We start from the raw sequence: 24,107 nt of genomic DNA on the forward strand, positions 1-24,107 counted from the left end.
ATCGATGTAATCATAGGGGAAAACTCCTTTTCGAAGAACTAAATCCAATTTGTTGTTGTCTACTATTTTACTTGTTTCTATTAAATTTTCTCTTGTCAAATTTTCTGATAGTTTCATAAGACTAGAAGGCATAAATCTGTAGGAGTCAAGAAATCTGAGTTTCATTTTACCAACCTTTTTTGAAAAACTAATAAACCTTTCCATCGTTACGGCTAATACATCAATTTTACCATTGTCCCTTCCTAATTCAGGTATTATAAAATGTCCATCATAACCGCTTAAGTTGTGCATTACAATTGGAATATAAGTAGGAATTTTATAGTTTAAGTTACAAGCGTTACACGCAGCACCTCTGTAGCTTCCAGTCAGATGGTCGTGGTCATGCACTTTATGATTATCTTCTGTAAATGTTTTCTTGCACAAATAACATAATGTTGATAAATCGTATTCTTGAACTTCATCGGGTGACATAGGTGTCATAGGTTTTACCTGTGTATAAATTGCCTCTACTTTTTCAGCTATATTGTACAGCTCGTCAACAAAGTGTTTAGCTGCATCTTCACCACGATACACTTTTGGTTCAGCTGTCAGTCCATAATCTTGTAAATATTCTTCGGAAAGCGTTGACTTGATGAGTAGACAAAAACTGTTGGGTGAATGTAGTTGGTACTTGTTTCTTCTTGATGTGTCCTCCTCTTGATGTTCTAACGGTAGTAGAGTAGATTCAAAATCAGCATACACGACAATAGGAATTCTATATTGATGAACTACATTTTTAAACTGTACAAATGCTCTATCAGCTGGTGGTAGGTTAATCTTAACTTCTTCATTTCCATTGCATAACCTTTTATGTTCTAACAACCATTCAGACCCTCCATTTCTCATAGATTTGTTCACATGACAGAAACATCTTTTACAAATTGTTTTACATCCCCCATGCTTTGAAATCTGGGAAGTAACGAGTTTGTTAAAGTTCTTAATATATACATAGTGCGATATTTCACCTTTGGTAATTAATAACAAGTCAGTGTGATTATTTAGTTCGTGTGCACTTATACGTAGAGGATATACATTGTTTGATGAATCTAAACCATATATATTTACAGAAGCAGTTGGGTTCTGTTTTTCAAACTTGGTGATGTCTTTGATTTTTACAGGGTAGCTCATTCCTTGAAAATTATAATTGTGCTGTACTTCTTCATATTTTCTTCCAACCCTTTGCGGATCATTTTTTTTGACATATTTTACTAACATTGAATATTTAAAACATTCATTATCATTATTTTGTACATTTACACAAGATTGAGTTTTAGCAATTTTCTTGGGTAGAGGAATATAGCTACTACCTCTCATTCCATATCCGTGTTTATGCACTCTTACATCCAAGCCCGATATGTTGAATACAGTCCATCCTGATCCTCTGCCTTCATGTTCTTGCAATTTCGTCAAAAGTTCTTCAAAACATTCATCTACAATTGATTCAATATCTGAGGCAAACATAATGGTTCTGTTTTTTGTTAAAAATCCTCTAGGTGATGTTTCATTTTGTATGTTGGTAAACATAACATCCAGCAATAGTCCAAACTTTATAAAATTTAATCTTTGTAATTCACTTTGCAACGTTTTAATAACTAGTCTTTTTGCACTAAACATAAATTCTTCCAGTTTTAATGCGGCATTGTCAATTTTGAAATGTGTTACCACTTTACCTGGTAGAGCATGAGCGTGTAGTTCCACATTTGTTGAAGATGTAGCAGTTGAAGGTGAAGTTGAAAGTTTAGGTGCGTAATGGATAACACTTGGTCTTGAAGTGGATGATTTCGGGTCTTTTTCTTCTTGGCCTCTTGAAGTCGATGGTCTTGGTTCTTCTTCTTCTGTATTTCTTGAGGTAGATGGTTTGGGTTCTTCTTCTTCTCCTTGTCCTATTTTATACAATTCTTCAATTAAGTCTTGATATCCTTCCAATTCCTCATAATTTGTAGGATGATCGACTATTTCATGAAGTAGAAGATCTATTTCATCCTCAAACGTGGCTTGACAAATGGCACAGCGTAGCATGGAAGTAGATGGTTTTGGTTCTTCTTCTCCTCGATCTCTTGAAGTAGATGGTGTCGGTTCTTCTTCTTCTCCTTGTCCTATTTTATTCAATTCTTCAATCAAGTCTTGATATCCTTCCAATTCCTCTTCATTTGTAGGATGATCGACTATTTCATGAAGTAGAAGATCTATTTCATCCTCGAATGTGGCTTGACAAATGGCGCAGCGTAGCATGTTGTAGATGTTCTCTATTCAAGAAGCAGCAGCATACTGATGAAAGGTGTGAACATCCACCCCTATTTATACTATTCCCTCCCCTCTCTCCCCTCTCTCCCCTCTACTACTACTATTAAATTAATAACATCACCCCAAATCCCCAATTTTTTTATAATCTAACGCAAATACAGGCTATTCTTCAATTTTCACGTTTTTTATACCTTTATGTACTGGTTGGGGGTGAGGGTTGGGTTCAAACCAACCACCTTACTTTTAGTAGTGGGGGAAATTGATATTTTCATTATTTTAAAATATTGCAGAAATTTCTAAGTTTAAGAAGTGGGTCAAGGTCATTGTAACGTAATAAAAAAATTGTGTGAACAATTCGTTTAATTCTGCACCATGTTTTTTTTACACAATGATGTATCAGAATCAAACAAATTGCTCACACATTTTTTTAAGAATTTGGAAAAATTGAATTTACTGTGTTAATCTTTGGTAATGTAAAATGTTAAAAGGAAAAAATTACTGTGTCTTTTTGATCTTGGAAATTGAAGATTTCCAAGACAATCTTCCTTTAGCATCCCGAATAAGGTAGTCAGTTCTTTTCGGATGTTCAGGGTTTACAACATCTCTTGGTAATCTAATAGAAAAATGCTCTCCTGTATCGTTACGTTTTATAATGATGTTATTAAACCATACACATCTGACAAAGAAATATTTCGTACACCTTTTCATTCTTCTTACCCGGATTGCTTTGGGAAGTTCTTTAATTTTATTGGAAGACTCTGTGCTTTTATTGTGTTTTGAATGAATGGAGCACATATCACTATTCAAAACACAAACCTTTTCACAGTGTTCCCCCTTACTAACACCCTTTTTAAAAACATATCGACACTTGGAGAGGGTGTGTGCAAATTTTCTCCTCCTGTCAGCAATTAATTGTTTACACTTATCTGAAGGAGAAGTGTGTAAGTGGCCAAAGGATTTGGAAGTGGCTGGTAGGGAGTCGTTTAGGGGGATATGATGGGTGGTGGGATAGTGAATTGTAAATGTAGAGTTGTTAAGGAAGAAATACATGGTGTAGAAGTTGGAGGTGGAGATGCAGTTCTAGTGGCAGTAGGTGTTAGTAGAACATCAGCAACAGTGCAGTCAGAGGATGAGGAAGAGCTTCTAGATGCAGATGAATCAGACGAGGTTGACTCCGAAGTAGATGAACAAGACAAGCTTGATTGTGATGATGAAGATGAAGACAATATTTCTATCAGCGGAGGAGATTGATCACCACTGGTCCGGAAGGTGTATTGTTCTTCTGCTCCAGGACTTGCACCTTCTGACTGCAGTATTTCTCGAAGAACCGATTTTGGATCTGACGCATGTGATGAAATTAAAATAGATCGAGGAAGAGACTTTGAAGATGAAGAAACTACTTTCGAGGGTCTAGTGGGAATTCTAAGGTAAGCCATGATAGCAAATGAAACAGTGAATAGTAACTGGAGCTGACTCACCTAGCTAGGACTACTTCAGACCATTGAATGATGATTGCCTGCGAAGCAAACCTCCTTTTATAGCAAAACTCAAGTGGAGGGGGGAAGCTTGTGGGTGGAGGGGGGAAGCTTGTGGTTGGAGGGGAAATGTTGTGTCCGTTGGTGTTAACTTAAAAGAACTGTTCTCGGTTCCCAATAATGTACTATAAGGAAGCTTTCTAAGTCCTGTAAGTAGGTCAAGGTCATTTAAAAATATTGCCAAAAGGAGAGATGGAGCAAAAATTGGCTCCATCTCTCCTTTTGTTGTAATAGGAGAACTTAGTGTTTGTTATGTATTTTAAGGGAAACTTTTTAAGTCCTGTAAGTAGGTCAAGGTCATTTCAAAATAATGCCAAAAGGAGAGATGGAGCAAAAATAAGCTCCATCTCTCCTTTTGTTGTAGTGGGGGAACTTAGTGTTTGTTTTATTTTCGTGTTTGTGTGTAAGTCTGAATTGGCTAAAGACCAATGTATCAGTCTTTTTGATCAGAGGCAGCGCAGCCAAAGGACTGTCCTCATGGTATTGATCAAAGACTCATTAGCAATAGCCGGAGCAGCGCAGTCAACGAACTGTCCCCTTAAAAAGGTGTGAATGTCATCTATCTCATTTTGTTGTAGTGGGGGAACTTAGTGTTTGTTTTATTTTCATGTTTGTGTGTAAGTCTGAATTGGCTAAAGACCAATGTATCAGTCTTTTTGATCAGAGGCAGCGCAGCCAAAGGACTGTCCTCATGGTATTGATCAAAGACTCATTAGCAATAGCCGGAGCAGCGCAGTCAACGAACTGTCCCCATAAAAATGTGTGTATGTCAAAGAGAACTCTATGTCATGAATTTACTATTGGTTTCATGTTTTTGTTTTGTGTGAACGTTTTCAACTTACTAATGTCACTTAGAACTTTGTAACATACAATGATCAACTCAAATTGAAAATAAAATTACTAATAGGGACTTTATTATTTTGATACCTGAAATAGAACAACACATAATTAAGAAATACAACACCCTTACCAAAGATACAAATACGCAAAACACCCTCTAACTACAAGCCAACAAATACTACAATCAACATGCTTCTAAAATAACTACTAAGTGACAAGAACCTTAGGTTAGAGTGGTACCAACTCTAAACTAAGGGTCTCGTCTTTAGCCAGTTTGCCCATCCGGTCAGCTTCACCGGTTGTGCAAGACTGACAATCATCCGTCTGCTCGCAGCCCTTTTATACGCTCGGGTTGAGTGGTGGGGGTAGAACAACGCTGCACCTGCTTATGTAAATTAACTAGCGATAGTAGGTCCCTAGCTAGAATATATGCCCGGTCGGATTCAAACATATACAAGGCAGATCAATTACTACCGTTTTTATATTTTTTCCAAGATATTTTCAAAGTCCTGTAAGTAGGTCAAGGTCATTTAAAATAATACCAAAAGAAGAGATGGAGCAAACATGCTCTATCTCTCCTTCTGTTGTAGTGAGGAAAGAGTCTGTGTTTAGGTATAACAACAAAAGCTTAAAATTTAATTTAACCAAATGCAGAATAGTATGCAGGCCGTTGGACCTCTCAACTAATTACAAAATGGTCAACTTAAATTTTAAAATATAGAATATTTACAGTCACAAGAAAGTGTTCATTGTTAGCTGACATAAGTTAACTACCAATGACAACGAAAAGTTTAAAATTTAATTTAACCAAATGCAGAATAGTATGCAGGCCGTTGGACCTCTCAACTAATTACAAAGTGGTCAACTTAAATTTTAAATATAGAATATTTACTGTCACAAGAAAGTTTTCATTGTTAGCTGACATAAGTAAACTACCAATGACAACGAAAAGTTTAAAATTTAATTTAACCAAATGCAGAATAGTATGCAGGCCGTTGGACCTCTCAACTAATTACAAAGTGGTCAACTTAAATTTTAAAGATAGAATATTTACTGTCACAAGAAAGTTTTCATTGTTAGCTGACATAAGTAAACTACCAATGACAACGAAAAGTTTAAAATTTAATTTAACCAAATGCAGAATAGTATGCAGGCCGTTGGACCTCTCAACTAATTACAAAGTGGTCAACTTAAATTTTAAAGATGGAATATTTATAGTCACAAGAAAGTTTTCATTGTTAGCTGACATAAGTAAACTACCAATGACAACAAAAGTTTAAAACTTAATTTAACCAAATGCAGAATAGGATGCAGGCCGTTGGACCTCTCAACTAATTACAAAATGGTCAACTTAAATTTTAAACATAGAATATTTACAGTCACTAGAAAGTGTTATTGTTAGCTGACATAAGTAAACTACCAATGACAACAAAGATTTAAAATTTAATCTAACCAAATGCAGAATAGTATGCAGGCCGTTGGACCTCTCAACTAATTACAAAATGGTCAACTTAAATTTTAAATATAGAATATTTACAGTCACAAGAAAGGGTTCATTGTTAGCTGACATAAGTAAACTACCAATGACAACGAAAAGTTTAAAATTTAATTTAACCAAATGCAGAATAGTATGCAGGCCGTTGGACCTCTCAACTAATTACAAAATGGTCAACTTAAATTTTAAATATAGAATATTTACAGTCACAAGAAAGGGTTCATTGTTAGCTGACATAAGTAAACTAGCAATGACAACGAAAAGTTTAAAATTTAATTTAACCAAATGCAGAATAGTATGCAGGCCGTTGGACCTCTCAACTAATTACAAAATGGTCAACTTAAATTTTAAATATAGAATATTTACAGTCACAAGAAAGTGTTATTGTTAGCTGACATAAGTAAACTACCAATGACAACAAAGGTTTAAAATTTAATTTAACCAAATGCAGAATAGTATGCAGGCCGTTGGACCTCTCAACTAATTACAAAATGGTCAACTTAAATTTTAATTATAGAATATTTACAGTCACAAGAAAGTGTTCATTGTTAGCTAACATAGGTAAACTACCAATGACAACAAAAGTTTAAAATTTAATCTAACCAAATGCAGAATAGTATGCAGGCCGTTGGACCTCTCAACTAATTACAAAATGGTCAACTTAAATTTTAAATATAGAATATTTACAGTCACAAGAAAGGGTTCATTGTTAGCTGACATAAGTAAACTACCAATGACAACGAAAAGTTTAAAATTTAATTTAACCAAATGCAGAATAGTATGCAGGCCGTTGGACCTCTCAACTAATTACAAAGTGGTCAACTTAAATTTTAAAGATAGAATATTTATAGTCACAAGAAAGTTTTCATTGTTAGCTGACATAAGTAAACTACCAATGACAACAAAAGTTTAAAACTTAATTTAACCAAATGCAGAATAGTATGCAGGCCGTTGGACCTCTCAACTAATTACAAAATGGTCAACTTAAATTTTAAATATAGAATATTTACAGTCACAAAAGATTGTTCATTTTAATGGAGGACTTCTTTTTCCTTTGTTAGCTGAAATATCACATGATTAGAAAAATACAACACTCTGCGCAATTCAAGTACTAAAGACACGATGCACTCCATAAAGTAAAACCATCTAAGATACAAGCTAAAAAAAACAACATGCAGCACATGCTATTGACTAAAACATTAAGTTAGATTGGCCAAATCTAACGAAAGGTTTTAATCAAAAGTCAGTCAGTCTACACTCAACCAGTCAGCTGTGCCAGTTGGGTGAGACTGACTACAGTCCGTTCGCTGCCGCTACTTTTATCCGCGAGCCAGTTGGGAGGGGGTCGGTTGGGAGGTTTACCCTGCTTCGCGGGTAAATTTCCCTACTGTCGGGTAATTCTACCTACTAAGTAAGGAAGTCTCCAAACCTCCAACATCACATCATTCAGTGTCGAACCTTCAACGAAGACTGTTCACATATGCTAGCTCTGTTCTGATGTTAACTATGGATAAGCCAAGTACAATCACACAAGATAAACTAAAGAGAATAAAAGAAGATTTAAAGAAATCTACTACTACTAAAACTAGCAATTTTCGCAAGTCAATGTCACTACGTCTAAAGTTTCAGAAGCAAATTAAATTACCACTACATTGGAATGCATCAGGATCAAATTATTCTAATCAATTATCACCCGAAGCCATATGTCAAGAAATGAAGCTTCCTCAACTAGTAAGTCCAATAGAAACAGAAAAAGTAACATTTAAATATCTGTTACAAAACAAACATTATCAATTAGTAGAACAAAGACAAAACGAAAATGGTAAAACGTTTATTTTCTTTTATGACAACAAGTTTTTAGAGGTTTGCTTTCCGACACGATTAAATGTGCCAAAGCCTCCTGACGTTGAAGATGGCAAACTAATTTATTTGATTCGCACAAGTCAGGACACATGGAATTGGGTATAATTCACTTAAAAAAAAAACAGTCTTTCTAAAGACTCCATTATATAAACATATTTTGACCACAAAGTCTGATCTGTCAAACTGTTTAACAAAATATAAACGATATTTAATTTTACTTTATTTTTTACGTCACGGTCTCCAGTACCCGTAATACACCACTACTTAAGTTTTTTTTTTAAGACCAACAAATATTTACTAACATGGGGAAAATATATCTACTATTTTGGAACGTATTTCTGTATAAACATCTTTTAACCACAAACAGCTAACCTGCGACTATCTAACATAAGATATAAATTAAAATTGGTTTTTACAATACCTTGTGTTGTTGAGTCAATCGAGGTGTAGTATTACGATGGCATCAACGATGCAAACGATAGACCCAGGACCGTACAACACTCCGCCGCTATGTCCGAAAGCAAACTGTAGAACTGTGGATACAAATCCACATGGAGGTTGAGTAGGGGCATTTGACCTTGTTCCACTGCCCGCTCACTTTCCCTTCGCGGCCTCAGCCTAATTCACGGCGGCCGGTGACACAACCTTGCACCACGCCGCCGCGGGCACTAGTACAATACTGTAGGCTACTGTTAAATGTTACCGTCGACAATATGATTTTAACTCAATTTATTGTCTACATGTAAGCTGTGTTTTGTTAAAACCTTGGTGTAGCTGTTGGTTGATATTCCCAATACATTTAAGACAATTGCAAACGAACAAGTATTAGCTATTTAAACACACTACTGTACAGACAGCTGTTTCATCCCCTATCCATTACCACCAGCTCCTACCACCTGTATCCTGTTACCACCTGCTTGCTGCACTTGTGACGACGTACGCTAATTTTATACAAAACGTCAGAAGTGACGTACCACCGGAAATCTGCTATAACTACGCCATTTCCGCCCCTATCTTCAAAACAGCTGTTCGCGATAGGTCCACCAGTTCACCACTACTTTTAACACTTGACTTCCATAATTTAAGACTCTTGGGATGTTGTTAGATGGAGTGGGTGCGAAACATCTCATAAATCAATTCCTTGACTCTAAAATGCTATGTCAAAACCAGTAAAACATTTTGTAGTTCGATAATTAACAAAGATAACACTGCTATTTGTTTCGTGTGTCTTTTATATGCATTGCATTAAAACCCTAAATTTCATCAGAAATTTTGTTTACATATTTATTTATATGTACATGTATGTACATGTATATTTATTTTGGGATACAAAATTAAGCTATGTCAAAGTATTTTTGGTGGTTGTATTCATTACGATTTCGTGTAAATCATGGAAACATATTTATATATTCAGGAAGGTTCAAAACATTAATTAGTCGAGCCATTTCACTTAACTTTGATTTGTGATTGAAACTACATATACATTTTTTGAAGCTAAGAGTCTTCATCAGTGGTATCCATATTGGATTTTAGTCCCATAAGAGCAATGCTAAATTTGACAGAACGTACAATCATTTGAAGTAGCATGTCGGTGTTATTTATAAAGATATAGTTTAGAAAATGTATAATTAGGTTTATAACATAGAGTACTAGGGAACGAGGACATTATATTTAAAATATTTGTTTTTTTCTTGTCTTAATAAATTATTTAATTAAAGGCTAAATTAATTATCAATAACTTATTAAGCGGAGAAAAAAAATGAGAAAACAGGAATCCTCCCTCCCTAGAGGACATAATTTTAACACCTCAATAATTATCTTATCACAACAGGGTTTTTAGAAATTATGTTACAAAGTTAACATTGCTCTTATGGGGCTAAAATCCAATATGGCTACCACTGATGAAGACTCTCAATGAATATTTTAAAGGGGCTTCGTAAATATATATTTTAGCTGCTTCGTTTATTATTTTACATTCAGTGTAGATTACGTGTTATTTAAGAGGAAGGATTGAAGCGTTTGTTGCCATATAAGATCTTAATGAGTATCCAGAATGATAAATTAACATTACATAGATGTTGTTTGCTTGTGCAATTTTTCTTCAACTATGGCTAGAACTTAATTGCCCACGCGGCTAATTAACTTAATGCACAAAAAGCTTCAAAAAGAGCCACGGTGGATTTGATTTTCTTAAATCAAAACTCTCCATTGTGAGCACCCTTTAGTTATCTCACAATCTCCAGCCCGCTTATACTCAACAATAATTCCCTACCTGTTATACACCCTCCAATTAGGCCCTTACACTTGTCCTAATCTCTACATTCTCTGCCCTTCATTTGATTGGCGCCCTTTCTGCAGCCGCGCGATTACCCGCGTAGGGCGTATCTAATGACGTGATAACTACTATCAATGATCAGCTGATTAGCGTCGTCTGCTGACAGCCCTTAGTTGAGTCGATTAGGGTTGTTTGATCTAAGGGGATTTTATTGGAATTTACTTCCTAAACGGATAAGCCGGGTTATCGAGCTGGTGGACATTGGCAGAGAAGAACAATGAAAGGGAATCTGAACAACATAAAGGGTTCAAGATAAAGCATTGCTTTACTTTACTGAGATTTGAATTCACATGCTTTTAGATGCTAAATTATCGTGTTATAAGTTAAAATTTTTGTTATAAAATGTTAGGACATGCTTACGAAAATATCGATCACAGATTGGAGCTTAGGTGCACATAAATGCTACGTAAATCACAAAATAAGGAACGTATAATGTAAAATTATTAAAAACCTTTAAAGTGACTAGTTTTGGTTAGCTGAATAATGTTTGCATCCATTTATTTAACGTTGTTTAAATCCGCTGCCAAAAAAATTTCATAGAAGCTTTCTACAAATAATTACATAGTATTTTTTTCAGGTAACGCTCTTTAGTACATTACTCATAAGTCATAACACTAACAGAATACAATAGATTAAATCCTGTTACAAAAATACCCGTTAAAACTTCAAGGGAAATCAAACCGCGACAAAGTAACAGCTACAAAACCTGTTTCCCAAAAAGTAACCTATTACCTCCATAAAACAACAAGTAACCTTTGCATCAGTCAAGCCCACGCCCCACGGATCATAAATTTGGCCCGGCCACTCTTCATTGTTAAGCATTACATAATATATTTAACGGGGATTAAGTCGAATCTCTCCTTAACTCAGCCTAAGTAAAAATAATAGGCCCCAAAACAGAAGCGTCGGCCGGTAGCGCGGGGGATTAACTTAATGTATGGAGTGTTAAAATACACGCGACGTATAGCGTATCTACGCAGTGGCATCGCGGATGTGCAAAACATATGGTTCTGTTTTTGGGTTCAGATTGGTAAATAGGTACTTTGTGACGTAACATATTTGTAATAGTTGTAAGCGTTGTGAGTTTTACCCTCTCTGAATTTACAAGGAAAAGATTTGGTAACTTTTTCCTTCAGTTCACAACTTTTAGTGTTTCGATCATCTATAACTTTATGACCATTTGAGTTCAAGTAAAACAATCCAGCAACGGACTCTTCTATCAATCTTCTAATAAAAATACGTGTCTCAGACATTGAATGTAAATCCTTTAAAATGTGTAGAAAATATAATCATAGTGGACACAGTAATTACTAATTTAATAGCTTAATTTAAGCGAATTTAATAGCTTTACATTATATTTCCATGATAAATAAGCACATTGGATTTCATGAGTTTTCAGAGCTGACAATGCTACACTGACTCTATTTTCAGTTTGATTTTACATTAAAATTAGTTAATTATTTTTATGAATATACAATAAATTACATATTTTCTGATTATATTCCCAACAAAAAATGTTATAACACCGAATTGAGAAAATATATTGCAATCTTTAACTAGTTAAACAGTTTGATCTAAATGCAGTATTCAAGTCATTTTATCCTACAGCTATTGATTGCATTTTAACCCCCCCCCCCTTAACTAATCACTAAATCCATCCGATCAAATGCAATAATTACGTCAACAACTTTTATTTACTGTACGAAACCTGCACGCAATCGGGCAAAACGTTAAACAATTGTTTGAGAAGTAAATTATTTTAAATTACACAAGTATAATTTACACAGATAAGTACCACCCAGGAAAGAGCAAAGCTTTGTAAATGTTTTATACTTTTATATTCAGTCTTTTCATCCCTAAACGCGCAGGGGTGGGGGCAGGTGTTCCCTGGGGGGGGGGGGGTACAATGTCTTCCCTAATCCCGTCACAGGCAAGGAGTCTTGTTTTGTTTCCTGTGGCACAGTAGCGAATCACAACCCTCTGCAGTTTGCCCCCCATTAGTACAGGGATTACTGGCCTTTGATGTGAGGCCCTACATTTAATTAATAAAGAGCTGCACTAGCTTTGTCAGAGGAACGTTTCGAGTCATTACCGGCTCCGTACTCAGCGATAGTCGACTCAGCAAATCTGTGATCATCAAATGCTGATACTGTAATGACAAACGCAGTTGGGTTTATGTTTGTGTGACAAGTAGGTGGATGCTGCAATTAGAGACCTTATCAACCTTGCTTACCTTGTTAAGTAATAAGCTATTACCTGTATGTTTATATTTTCAATACAATAAAGAGTACAAAAATACCCCCGCCGCAGCAAACCTGCCGACTAAGCGAATTTCCATTTGTCTGAATTGATTTTCAATTAAATTTATTTAAATTAGGTTTAATGAGTACCTAGGTTTGCTGCCACCAGGAAACTAATAAAGTGTATCTTTAGTAAAATATTAATAGCTTAGTGTAAAATAAATAAATTTGCCAAGTTTGATCAAAATATATCCATAAACAAGCAAAATACAACAGTTTACAATATTCTCCATAAGAATAACATGTAAATTTTAAATTTACAATTTTTTTAATTTTCTTCGTTACCAATAATCGTATGAAAACACTTTGATATACCAAATTATTTGTATTTTTAAGCTCTTTAAAAGGGTTTAGAGAGAAATTGGGTAATTTTGTGTTTTGAGGGTCAAAAATGAGAAACCCCATTTTTTACCCCATAAAACCTCCCGTAAACCCCCGTTCCCATGGTCCGATCATGCTGGTTCGCGAACTCATTCAAGTTTATCCCGCCTTACACCTTTTTACACCAAATTTCATCAAAATCGGACAAAAATTGCTCAAGTTATCGCGTTTACGGACGTATATATACATATATAAAAATTTGAACGAATGGTGTTTTTGGCCTCTGGGGACATCAAGATGAAAAAGTAAATCGTTCCCAGGCCTTAGTCTTACCGTGCCACCTACGGCTGAAGTAAGCTACTTCGCTATAGGGAAATTCGCTAATAAATTAATGACATGGCTATAAAGTGTGTTCGAATAAGCATACATAGATTTGTAGGTTCCAGATTATTCTCAAATTAGTCTCAGATTATTCTCCGAATTTACAGTTACAATATCTAGTTAGGTAACATTTTCCAAAACTATTCATTTCGGTGGTACTTTGAACACTTTGGGATTTTCCAAACGTTGCGATCATGTAAAACGATTGTTGTACCCTAAAATAAAACTAAGTTTTTTACGAAAAACCTAATTAACCGAAAAGTGACTTACTAAACTAATTTACCACAAAAAGGCGGGAGTAAATATTTGAACTAATCAGGGGCTGTAAGATAAACCGATAGAAGCGCTTGTCCTGAAAACAAAATAATTGATGGGTGACCCTTAAGGGACGAACTGTTCATTTGAATACTCTAGGGGAGGTCCGACCCTGACTGGGGCGTGATTTGTGATGAGAATAATAGATTGTCTACTTCAGCCAATTTATTCTGCAAATATAATGTAAGGTGAAGGAGTTACGTCAAGTTTTAAAATACAATTTTGAGTGAATTGGTTATATTGATCAATTTAAACACAATCCTGTACAAAAATATATTTGTTGGATGTTTTTTAGTTGATTCTGGTCAAAGTATTTGATCAAGATCATTCTAGTGATTGTACAATAATTAATCAGTTGGTGCAAGTTCAATTACATATTTTCTTGGCGATTTTATTGAGTTGAAATCATACCTACCACAAATGTGTGAAGGTGTTGTCCTTTTATTGTTTTATACCCTTACTTATAGCGTCTCCAAATTATTATTGAATGGAATTTGGCTTCTAGATTTGAAATCGATCATGTGCAATCAAACCAGCTACCTTCATATTTGAAAGCGAACACTATGACTATTCCGGTACTTAGGCTTAGTTGTGTTGCTTTCCAGTTTATTGTTTCAAATTTACAAAAGTTTGCTTATTTATCGAAAACTAAGAATGCTTCTGTTGTACTATTTGCAAAGTTAAATTTTGGTTTTGGTTTTGAGTTAGAGAAATGTTAGAGATCAAATCACTCATAAAAGTAATAGTGATTATAAACTTCAAAATTTTCTCCATAAGATTTTTATTTTGCTCAACACTGATTTTGAACGATATTTTCATAATTGTGTGTTTCCAGGTGTGGTTCAAGAACAGACGAGCCAAGTGTAGACAACAAGCGCAGACGAACCCAGGCCCGGCCGTCAGCTCCAAGCCCACCTCCCGGGTACCCAAGAGGATATCCAAGTCTCCCAGCCACAGTGACTCGCCAGGGGACATCAAGCCGGAGCCGGACAGTCTCAAGATGTTGAGCTCCTTGAAGGCCTGCAGTTCTCCGGTGACGTTCCCCGCGCCAGGGCGAGCGGCCTCGGGCACCCCCGCGGGCGGGAGCAGCGCACCCTCCTCCGGAACCACCCCCAGTCCACCTCTGACACCCGGGTACTCCCAGGATGTCCCGCAATACTACTGGGGTTCCTCAGGGTCTAACTACTCCCAGAACTACTACTACGGCCATGAGTACTTCCCAGCGGGACCATCCCATCATCAGAACAACACCCACCCCGGCTTCCACCACTACTATCCTGCCAGCTCGGGCGGGTATGAGTCGACGGGACACTACCATCAACACTACCAACCTAGGTCGGACTGTAGTGCGGAGTATTTAGGGTAGACGAACATTATGGTCTAGGCCTGAGGGTGCACTGACAGAGTTTCGTTTTGGATATCAACTTAATGCGATTTTTCCATTCGAGTTCAAACATTGTAATCCTTCAATTTCACATAAATTGACTTATCTGATTTATTAATCTCAGATGAAATAATAGTGTTCTTAATTTTTAGTAAACTATGTGTTTAGCTTGTTTTATTTTATAGTAAAAAAGTTTTATTTTATACTTATAGTGAAAAGCAATGTTGTATTATATAATGGATATGTTTTGTTAAATTACGCTCAAATTTGTTTTATCCATCAGACTGTACGAGGTGGATTTTTATTTCTTTTACCTTCTAACTATAGTTTTATAGTTCCTCATTATTTATAAAAAGTTGTTATTTGAATTAATTAATAAATTTAAAAGAATTCCTAATTTATATATGGGACTATAACAATCAAATGTATGACTTCAAAATCTTTCGTCAGTGACCCTCAAATCACACAATAATTGTACATATTGTAATTTAAGACGGCCGACAGAAAAGTGGGATATAGTTAAGTTCGAAAATTATTTATAAATAGGCCTAATTTTAATTCTTATATTTTGTAAGATAGCGTGTAAACAATTGTTTTGATGTGATACTTCTATGAAGCGCTAGATGTAAGTTGCCAAATGTTATTTGCGATGTATTTTATAAATTCAGTTCTAATAGTTTATTTGCGGCAGGTTTTACCTCTAGGGTTTTATACGAACCTAATTGCTATTAATTCGAAGGTATCTCATTATTTTAACGGATTGTTGTTTTATAAATATTTATTTTGTACACTTAACTATTTTCGACGTAAATTAGAAGTTATGGACTAACAATAGCTTCCTTCACTTTTTAATAACCGAACAATGTAAATAAACCTTGATAATGTACTCTTTGTATTTATTTTGTTCCTCAAAATAATCCTCAACGTTAACCAATTGAATATTGATCAGAGTATATTTTTTTTAATCGTTTGAGATTAACGCAGCAAATGTGTACAACCAATTTTCTGACAAAAGGTCTTGATTTTTCTCAGGTGTTTGATAAAGTTGACATGATAACTAGATTTATTAGAGAGTGTTCAAAATTTTCCTTGTTAATAAACAAAGAAAGACCTTTCTGATGTTTCCAAATATAAGGTTTAGCGTTCTTATAATAGCAATTCTTATAATAGCGTTCTTGAAGAAAGTTTTCAGCAATCTCAAAATGCCTTAGTATGAACTCACTGCATGTGCCAAATAAATGTAGTTCTACATTACACAAGTTTCTACATACTATACGAATTGCAAGCTGGGAAGAGAATGCCTGGGCAGAGAGGTATGCAATGTGAGTACAGAGGTCATATTGCCTACCCATTGAGTCACGGCACTGCCAACCACTGACGTGTTGAACTATCTACCTGGGTATTGCATACCTTGTGTATGCCTCTCTTGTTCAATGTTAATTGCAAGCTGGGCAGTGAATGCCTGGACAGTAAGGTATGCAATGTGAGTACAGAGGTCATATTGCCTACCTAGTGAGTCACGGCACTGCCTACCACTGACGTGTTGAACTATCTACCTGGGTATAGCATACCTTGTGTATGCCTCTCTTGTTCAATGTTAATTACAAGCTGGGCAGAGAATGCCTGGACAGAGAGGTATGCAATGTGAGTACAGAGGTCATATTGCCTACCCATTGAGTCACGGCACTGCCAACCACTGACGTGTTGAACTATCTACCTGGGTATTGCATACCTTGTGTATGCCTCTCTTGTTCAATGTTAATTGCAAGCTGGGCAGTGAATGCCTGGACAGAGAGGTATGCAATGTGAGTACAGAGGTCATATTGCCTACCCAGTGAGTCACGGCACTGCCTACCACTGACGTGTTGAACTATCTACCTGGGTATAGCATACCTTGTGTATGCCTCTCTTGTTCAATGTTAATTACAAGCTGGGCAGAGAATGCCTGGACAGTTAGGTATGCAATGTGAGTACAGAGGTCATATTGCCTACCCAGTGAGTCACGGCACTGCCTACCACTGTGACGTGTTGAACTATCTACCTGGGTATTGCATACCTTGTGTATGCCTCTCTTGTTCAATGTTAATTTTACAAACACTTAAATATATTTAACTACTTTTCGGTCTCGATCTCCAATATAAATATTATTTTTTTAGTTGGAAAACATGTTATTCATGAATTAAAATTGAGATGTTCCACTTGTGTGGGGGTTTTCAGCCTTCTTTGTATAAGGTATATTTGAAAATTATTAAAATACACGAAATTGAAGACAAAAAGTGATTAAAATGTACTGTTATCGGTAATTAACTAAAATTCAAAATGCCAAACTGTGATGGTTGATTCGAGTACATTTTATTTTATATATCCAATGAGTAATTCTAGATGAGGAGCGAACCGTTTTAACGTGAGAATTCGGTTCTTAGGATCCTGGGTCGAAATATTGACAATCACAAATGGATTTATCTAGTTCTAGCTTGAAGTACTGTACTAAATGGTTCTGTCTGGACTAGAATGTTGAGTTCTAGGGTTTGAATGGAAGACTAAATAATCAAAATTACTCATCAAACGCATGTTTTTTTTTCGAGCTAGTGGCCTTCATAATACATTGTTTTGAAATAAAAATTGCTTGTAACTTTGAACTGCTCATTTTAGTAGTTTGTTAGGAATTTCCATAACTTTTGTGGGTTATTGTCTTACATCAACATTAATTGATAAACTTTTAGTAAGCAAAACTAAGCTTTACCGAAATAAGCCTTGAGACAACAACTCAAACACTGATCTTGTAGAAGCATACATGGCATAAGATTAATGACCGTGGCTGAATCGTGTATAGAAAATGCAGTCTGTTTGATTTTGGTGGTATGAGCAGTGATTCTCCATGCACTTCCTCCAATAGGGTATAAGACATGTTTACAACATGTGGGATGAGATTGGTTTTACAATATGTTTATACGAAGTACACTTCGATGAGTGGTGCCCGAGAGATATTTTGGTCGAGTATTAATTGCGCTAAAGAGTTCCATAATTGCACCAATCCTTCAAAGGGTCAAAAAATGTTCCTTAGACCCAAGCCCAAGCGATGAGGTGAGTCGCCAGCAGAAGAAATGCCCTTGTTCACGTGTCATCCTAACCTATCCTAACCTAATTTACCATAACCTAACCTAATCAATTATACAGTCAAAGACTGCCGTCACTTGGCTGATCAGGTATGTGGGACGTATAAGGTGGCTCCCTAGAGTAGTTGGCGCAATTCAGGAATACCTGACTCAGGTCAGTTGGTGCAATTAATGCCCGCCCGATATTTTGACAAAGTGTGGGATGTAAGTGGAAACTTTCATAACAAGGGATAGGACAGACCAAAGCTGAATAAAAACAGCACTACAACATAATATTGTCTTGCTGAACGCCATATATGGGATGTTCAATATTTAACGATATGTATACTATTGTCAAGCTTGCTTTCAGTTCTTACAAATGAAAAATAAAGTTATAGAGAACCCTTACAGTCTTTAAAATAAATTCTATGCCGCTCCTATGGTTAAGAGTCACTAATATAGTTTAAATGTGATTAATGCTGTTTATAAACATTACATATTATGTTAACGATACTTTTATTGAGTTCATAACATTAGTAGGACCAGTCTGGGTCTGGTAGACACCCAAAACCAGTTATTTGACATAGCACGCATAATTATAGGTAAAGAGTTGCTTTATTCTCACGCGATAGGAATAGGATTGAAGAGTTTAAATTATTAAGTTCAAACGTTCGAGCCTATTAAATCGATTGCAGTAAAAAAGAAAAGTTTTAATACGGAGTATTGATAATTAGGTATGGTTGGCTGCTCACACACTCATTCAAAAAGGTACGCGTAGATTTTTACAGGAATTTTGTCTACAGGTCATCATGGGCAACAGGGCAAGAGTTCATACATATAATTTGGACACAATGAAAGAAATTCAGTTTTACCGAAACTATTAATATGAATAATACGGCAACAGCCCTCAGAAGGAATATACAAATTTTCCACGGTGTAAAGTTTTTTTACCTATAAGTAAATTCAATTAAAGGACATGTATGCACTAAATCATGTGTTAAAATATCTTTTCCTACAGTTACCTGACAAAGTAGTCTTTCTTGAACTGATTATAGCACGCAAATCAGCTAATTGCTGCATTAACTTACTTTTACCGCACTCATTTTACTTTTGCCACACTCATTTTCCCTCACTCCAGCACACCAACCAAACAGAAAAAAAAACAAAAAAAAAACAGCATGCTTTTATTAGGCACGTTTTATCACAGAAAACGTACTACTGTAGTACGTTTTCTGTGGTTTTATATGTGTACACTTAAAAATAAGTTGGCAACAAAGATACTACGACTACGATCAGCTGTTGCAGTGTTTCCCATTTAGTTCAACGCTTGGATTTAACCTAACCTAAAACGTGTTGTTTAGTGTTTGAAAGACTAATTATTTCTATGCTTTATAATAAATGTAGGAAAAATATAATGTGTAACACGAGTGCAAATAATTGCCTTTGCTGCACTCGAGAAACATTCTACTCTTGCATTCGAGTAAACATTTATCTCATATGCAGCAAAGTTACACAAATAACTATTGTCTAATCTTACCTACCTGTTTCCTCAATGGTATTGTTTACCTTATTTTCCAAACTTCTTTAGCCACATCACAGATTGAATAGATTAAAGAAGTCTTTCCTCAATGGCTGAGGAATCATCAAGGATGTGTTCTGGTCGTATAAACAAAAACAGTTAGTAAGCAGTTGCTTAATCCAAAAACATATGAATGAAATATCTTTATCTTTTAATGATCTTCGTTCTATTCACGGAAGTTGTTACATAATCACAGTCAGCTGAATGTGAGCTGTCGATTTGTGTTTGTTCTACTTTTTACTAGAACGTTTTAGTTCAATTGTGTATTTGATCTTGTAAAACACTCAGTATTATAATAAGTGGAATATAAACTATGGTAGTAAATGTATCAATGATCAATTGGTAAATACAAATTGAACTAGTCAATGTATTCAAATTATTATAATTGTTATGCTTAGAGACACGATGAAAAAAATATTTTTTATGCTTACAGACACAATGGAAAAAAGCGAAATGCCTCAAATTCATACACTCTGCCAATAAATGGTGTAAATTGTTATTGAAAAGCTGTAATAGTAAAGGTTGTTGCACGACTTCTTCACAGTTAGTTGTCCTAGATAATGTTGAAAAAACATCAGGACTAAGTAAATTGGAACACAGTAAAAAAGAAAATGCCTAAACAAAGGTAAGACTCAAAACCGTTGAAGCGAACACTGCGATGACTTGACAGTATCCATGGAAGAGTCACAAAAATGCCATCATTGACCATCAGATTAAAAACCCGTGCTAATCTTTACACCAAATCCAAGGCGCTAAGTTCTTGTAAGTCAATACAGTAACCAGAAGTTTACCATAGGCTATTAAATGGCAAACCATAAACTATGAGATTCACAAGTTCATTTAGTAATACATATCCCTCTTCGAGCAATCTTCAAATTGGAATCTAATTCATTAATCAACAAGGTAGTTTCATTAGTGGAAGACACGTGTACTTTGTGGTCAATTTGCTAATGTAGCAAATCTATAGGACCAGAGTGTGTGGTAATCCGGGGCTGAAGCCAGACGCACGTGGCACGCCGAAACCCACCAACCCTCACACGCACACGTAAACGTACACACACACATACGCACACAAGCACACAGGCAACGGGAGGACAACAAGAAATTCTAGATCCACATCCAATGATCCACCAAATGTTGTACTTGATTCTATATTTTGCAGTTACCACCACCATGCGTATATTTACTAAACACCTAAGGAAACGTAGTGTCAATACATCACAATGTAATTAAAAATTCAAACGGAAAAGGGTTGCAGAAAATGTAAGCACTTTATGTATTAGCCAACGTTGCATGTACCAATTAAAATATTACTAATCAAGAGATCATATTAAGAAAATGTTCTGTCGTTCCAAAGCCAAATCTTGCCCTTCTTCCGTACTTGCTTTAGCTCATTTTTATATGGGTTGAGAAGCCTAAGTCCCTTCTGATAATAACCGCAAAGAGCAAATCGTTCATTGTCTCACCATGTCAAACCCCATAGTCACGTGACTAGTTCAAGACCTATCTAACCATGAACGTGTAAAATGATGATAAACGTGAAAATAATGTAAAATGATCATTCGTCGTATAAATAAATCTTAAGAGTACACCGAGCTTCATATATTGAACTAATTGCACACTTGCTGCATGACTTTTGAGAAATATAGTTTCCACGGACTAGAGTTATTTAAAATATGAAAAAAAATTTAAAGCAGTTTAATGTGCCGTGTGTAATCAATCGTAAAACAAAAATAATTAATGTAACAGTTTCCATTGCAAAGTTAAAAGCTTTACTTTCACCTGTTTAAATTTGTACATGTTATCTAGTCAAGCATTTTGAGTTATTAAATTGTGTTTATTCAAGGCTTCATCTAGCACTGAGCCGTGACTATTTCCACCGGGCGAATGTCACGACTCATGATCAATGGTTCAAGTGTTTTTTTTTTATAGTAGGCTAGTTCAGTGTTTCGTTGTCACTCCACGGCCCCCCGTACAAGGCTGTGGGTTTTGTTCTTATTACTCTTTTTCCGCCAGCAACTCATAGGTTGTGTGGCGTTGCTCGACTCCGGGTCGGCTCATTTTGGTTATCCGATTTCATCTTAAAGTTTGTGGCATGGTTTTAATGTTAATTGCCCCTATTTGGTTCAAGAGGAAACAAACGTCGACCATGGAATAAATTTATCGCGCCACGCGCGCCTTTTGGGTGAGTTTTGCACTTTTTTCTAATGTTAGGTTAGCTGCACATGGTTGCACTAGGTCTGGAACCTAGTCTTGGGGTCGTGGAAGACTTTTGATAGCTAGTTTCCCTGTTCTCTGTTGTTTTGTATAATTCAGGGCTTTGCCCGAAATGCTAGGCCTAGGCTTACAATTTTTGCTCAGTAAATGTAATTGTCTTAGGCTACTACTCTGGTAGTCTTTTGTTTCTGTGTCCCGTACAATTTTTAGTGTTGTTTTGTCTTGTAAAATGTTCAGTTTGTGTTACCCAGTCAAGTAAGGTTAAAGTCTTTTATTTTGCTTTGTCCTTGCCAAACTAGTTAAATTAAGTTGAATTAACTGCTCTTAAAGCTCCCCAGAAAGTTTGAGTCATTTTACTCAAGTTTTAAGAAAGTTATGAGGAATTTAGAGTTTGGCAATTCTCCATTCAGGTTTGAACTGGGTAACCAAAAGGCCAACTGGTTTCAGCCTTTGAGTTAAGGTTTGGGATGGTCTGGGAAAGCTGCTGGAACATTTCCCCCAGCTTTTAAGACCATTCCGAACAGATTCGGATCACAACTTTTGGAGAAATTAGCAAAAATACATGAGTCGTTGCGTTAGGCCTAAATTTTTGTTTGGAACGTTTTTTGTCAATTTTAAAGTATTTCTCTGTGTTTAAGTGTCCATTGTTCTCTGTTAACTTGTTCTTCTGGCCACTTTGGACCAGACAATTTAAATATTTTCTCTCTATTGGTGAAATTTACCACTGTCACATACCTGTCTGGCCTGCTGACGGTTTTACCGCAAATATTAATGTTACCATTCTTGTACTGTTTAACCTGTTAATTGTTATGTTTAGAATATTGTTATTGTTTGAAATGTTTTACATTGATAAAGAGCTGTTAAAGAGAGATAAACCTTTTAAAAATTTATAATTTTTTTTTTGAAAATATTATGTTAGGCCTAATCTGTGGATTTTTGGAAGTCAGTGAAAATAGTGAAATGTGTGACAGTGAATTTTGCGGATATGGACTTGAACTCTTTCTGGTACTACTGTGTTTCTGGGTTTGTTACTCAGGGCCCGTGAGGAGGAACATGTAGCAGCCGCATCAGCATTGACGGAGTGGATTCTACTGCTCTTGGCCACCCCTGGATCATGGCCCCCCTCTTCCGTCATGCTCGTTTCCCCCTCCGGTGCTGCTTGCCCAGAACCATTGAACTGAACGCCCTACCGCAAGTTACTTAGGACCTAATTTATTGTTACCGCTATGGACTGAGGGATTTTAATTGTTATTTTGTTAATTTGTGCACAGATCTCTATTAATTGTTATTCCTTTTAAATTTTAAATTCTTTAGCCTAGGCTACTTGTTGTTTTTTTAGATTTTATAATTTTTTTACATATTCTATTAAATTTCAATTTTGGGGCCCCTAAATTTTCTATAGTTACCATGAAATGAATTTATTAAAAGAGTCATTAGATATTTCATTGTTGTAATTTGTTAATTTAAAAGGTTAAAACTGATTAGATTTACTTTGACTGAAATTAGCCTATTTTGAATTTTTTTATATTAATGTTTGTAAGTGAGTAGGTCAGAGTGGTATCAAAATTTTTTAAAGTTTAATTGAGAGTATTTAATTCATGTATTATTGTTAATTATTGTTGTGTTATTCTTTTAAATGGTTAATTACAGCTCGTTTCTCTCAAATGGCGTGTTGTTCTTGAACCTCCATCCATGGTTCTCATTTGTAAAGTAAAGATCCGTTAGGGCATCTGACTACTTGCGAGGTTGAAGCCATCAGAACCTTGTGTTCTCGTTTCCCAGATGTGCTGACGCCAAAGCTTGGAGTCACTAACCTGTTAGAGTACGAGATTCGTCTAACAGATACCCGTCCCGTTCGCTCTCACCCATACAAATTAGCTCCACCCAAAATGGAAACTCTCAGAAAAATCATTGACGAACTTCTGGAAAATGGTGTCATTGAACCTTCCCGTTCGAGCTACGCTAGTCCAGCTTTTCTCGTCCCAAAACCCAATGGCAAGTCCCGAATGGTTTTGGACTATCGCAAATTGAATGCGCAAATTGAAATCGACTCTGTGCCTCTCCCCGATTTGCATTCTGCGTTTGATTGGTTCGGTAAGGCCAAGTATTTTTCTGTTTTTGATCTGAATCAGGCCTATCATCAGATTCCTTTGAAACCTGAGTC

The 24,107-nt window shown here is 35.8% G+C and overlaps 1 protein-coding gene across 1 annotated transcript in view; it reads left to right on the plus strand.

The window, feature by feature from the left end:
* LOC129000219 (homeobox protein otx5-like) overlaps positions 1–15,138 on the plus strand; it is a 41,078-nt gene extending 25,940 nt beyond the window's left edge. Inside the window, exon 4 of the mRNA XM_054427174.1 lies at positions 14,504–15,138. Within this exon, the coding sequence (XP_054283149.1) occupies positions 14,504–15,034 (531 nt within the window). The 3' untranslated portion in view covers positions 15,035–15,138. The remainder of the gene's footprint in view (positions 1–14,503) is intronic.
* The last annotated feature ends 8,969 nt before the right edge of the window (positions 15,139–24,107 follow it).

The sequence above is a fragment of the Macrosteles quadrilineatus genome, unplaced genomic scaffold (genome assembly GCF_028750875.1).
Source record: "Macrosteles quadrilineatus isolate MER2022 unplaced genomic scaffold, UCM_ALF_1.0 Scaffold_8__2_contigs__length_117827958, whole genome shotgun sequence".
Taxonomy (NCBI): Eukaryota; Metazoa; Arthropoda; class Insecta; order Hemiptera; family Cicadellidae; genus Macrosteles; species Macrosteles quadrilineatus.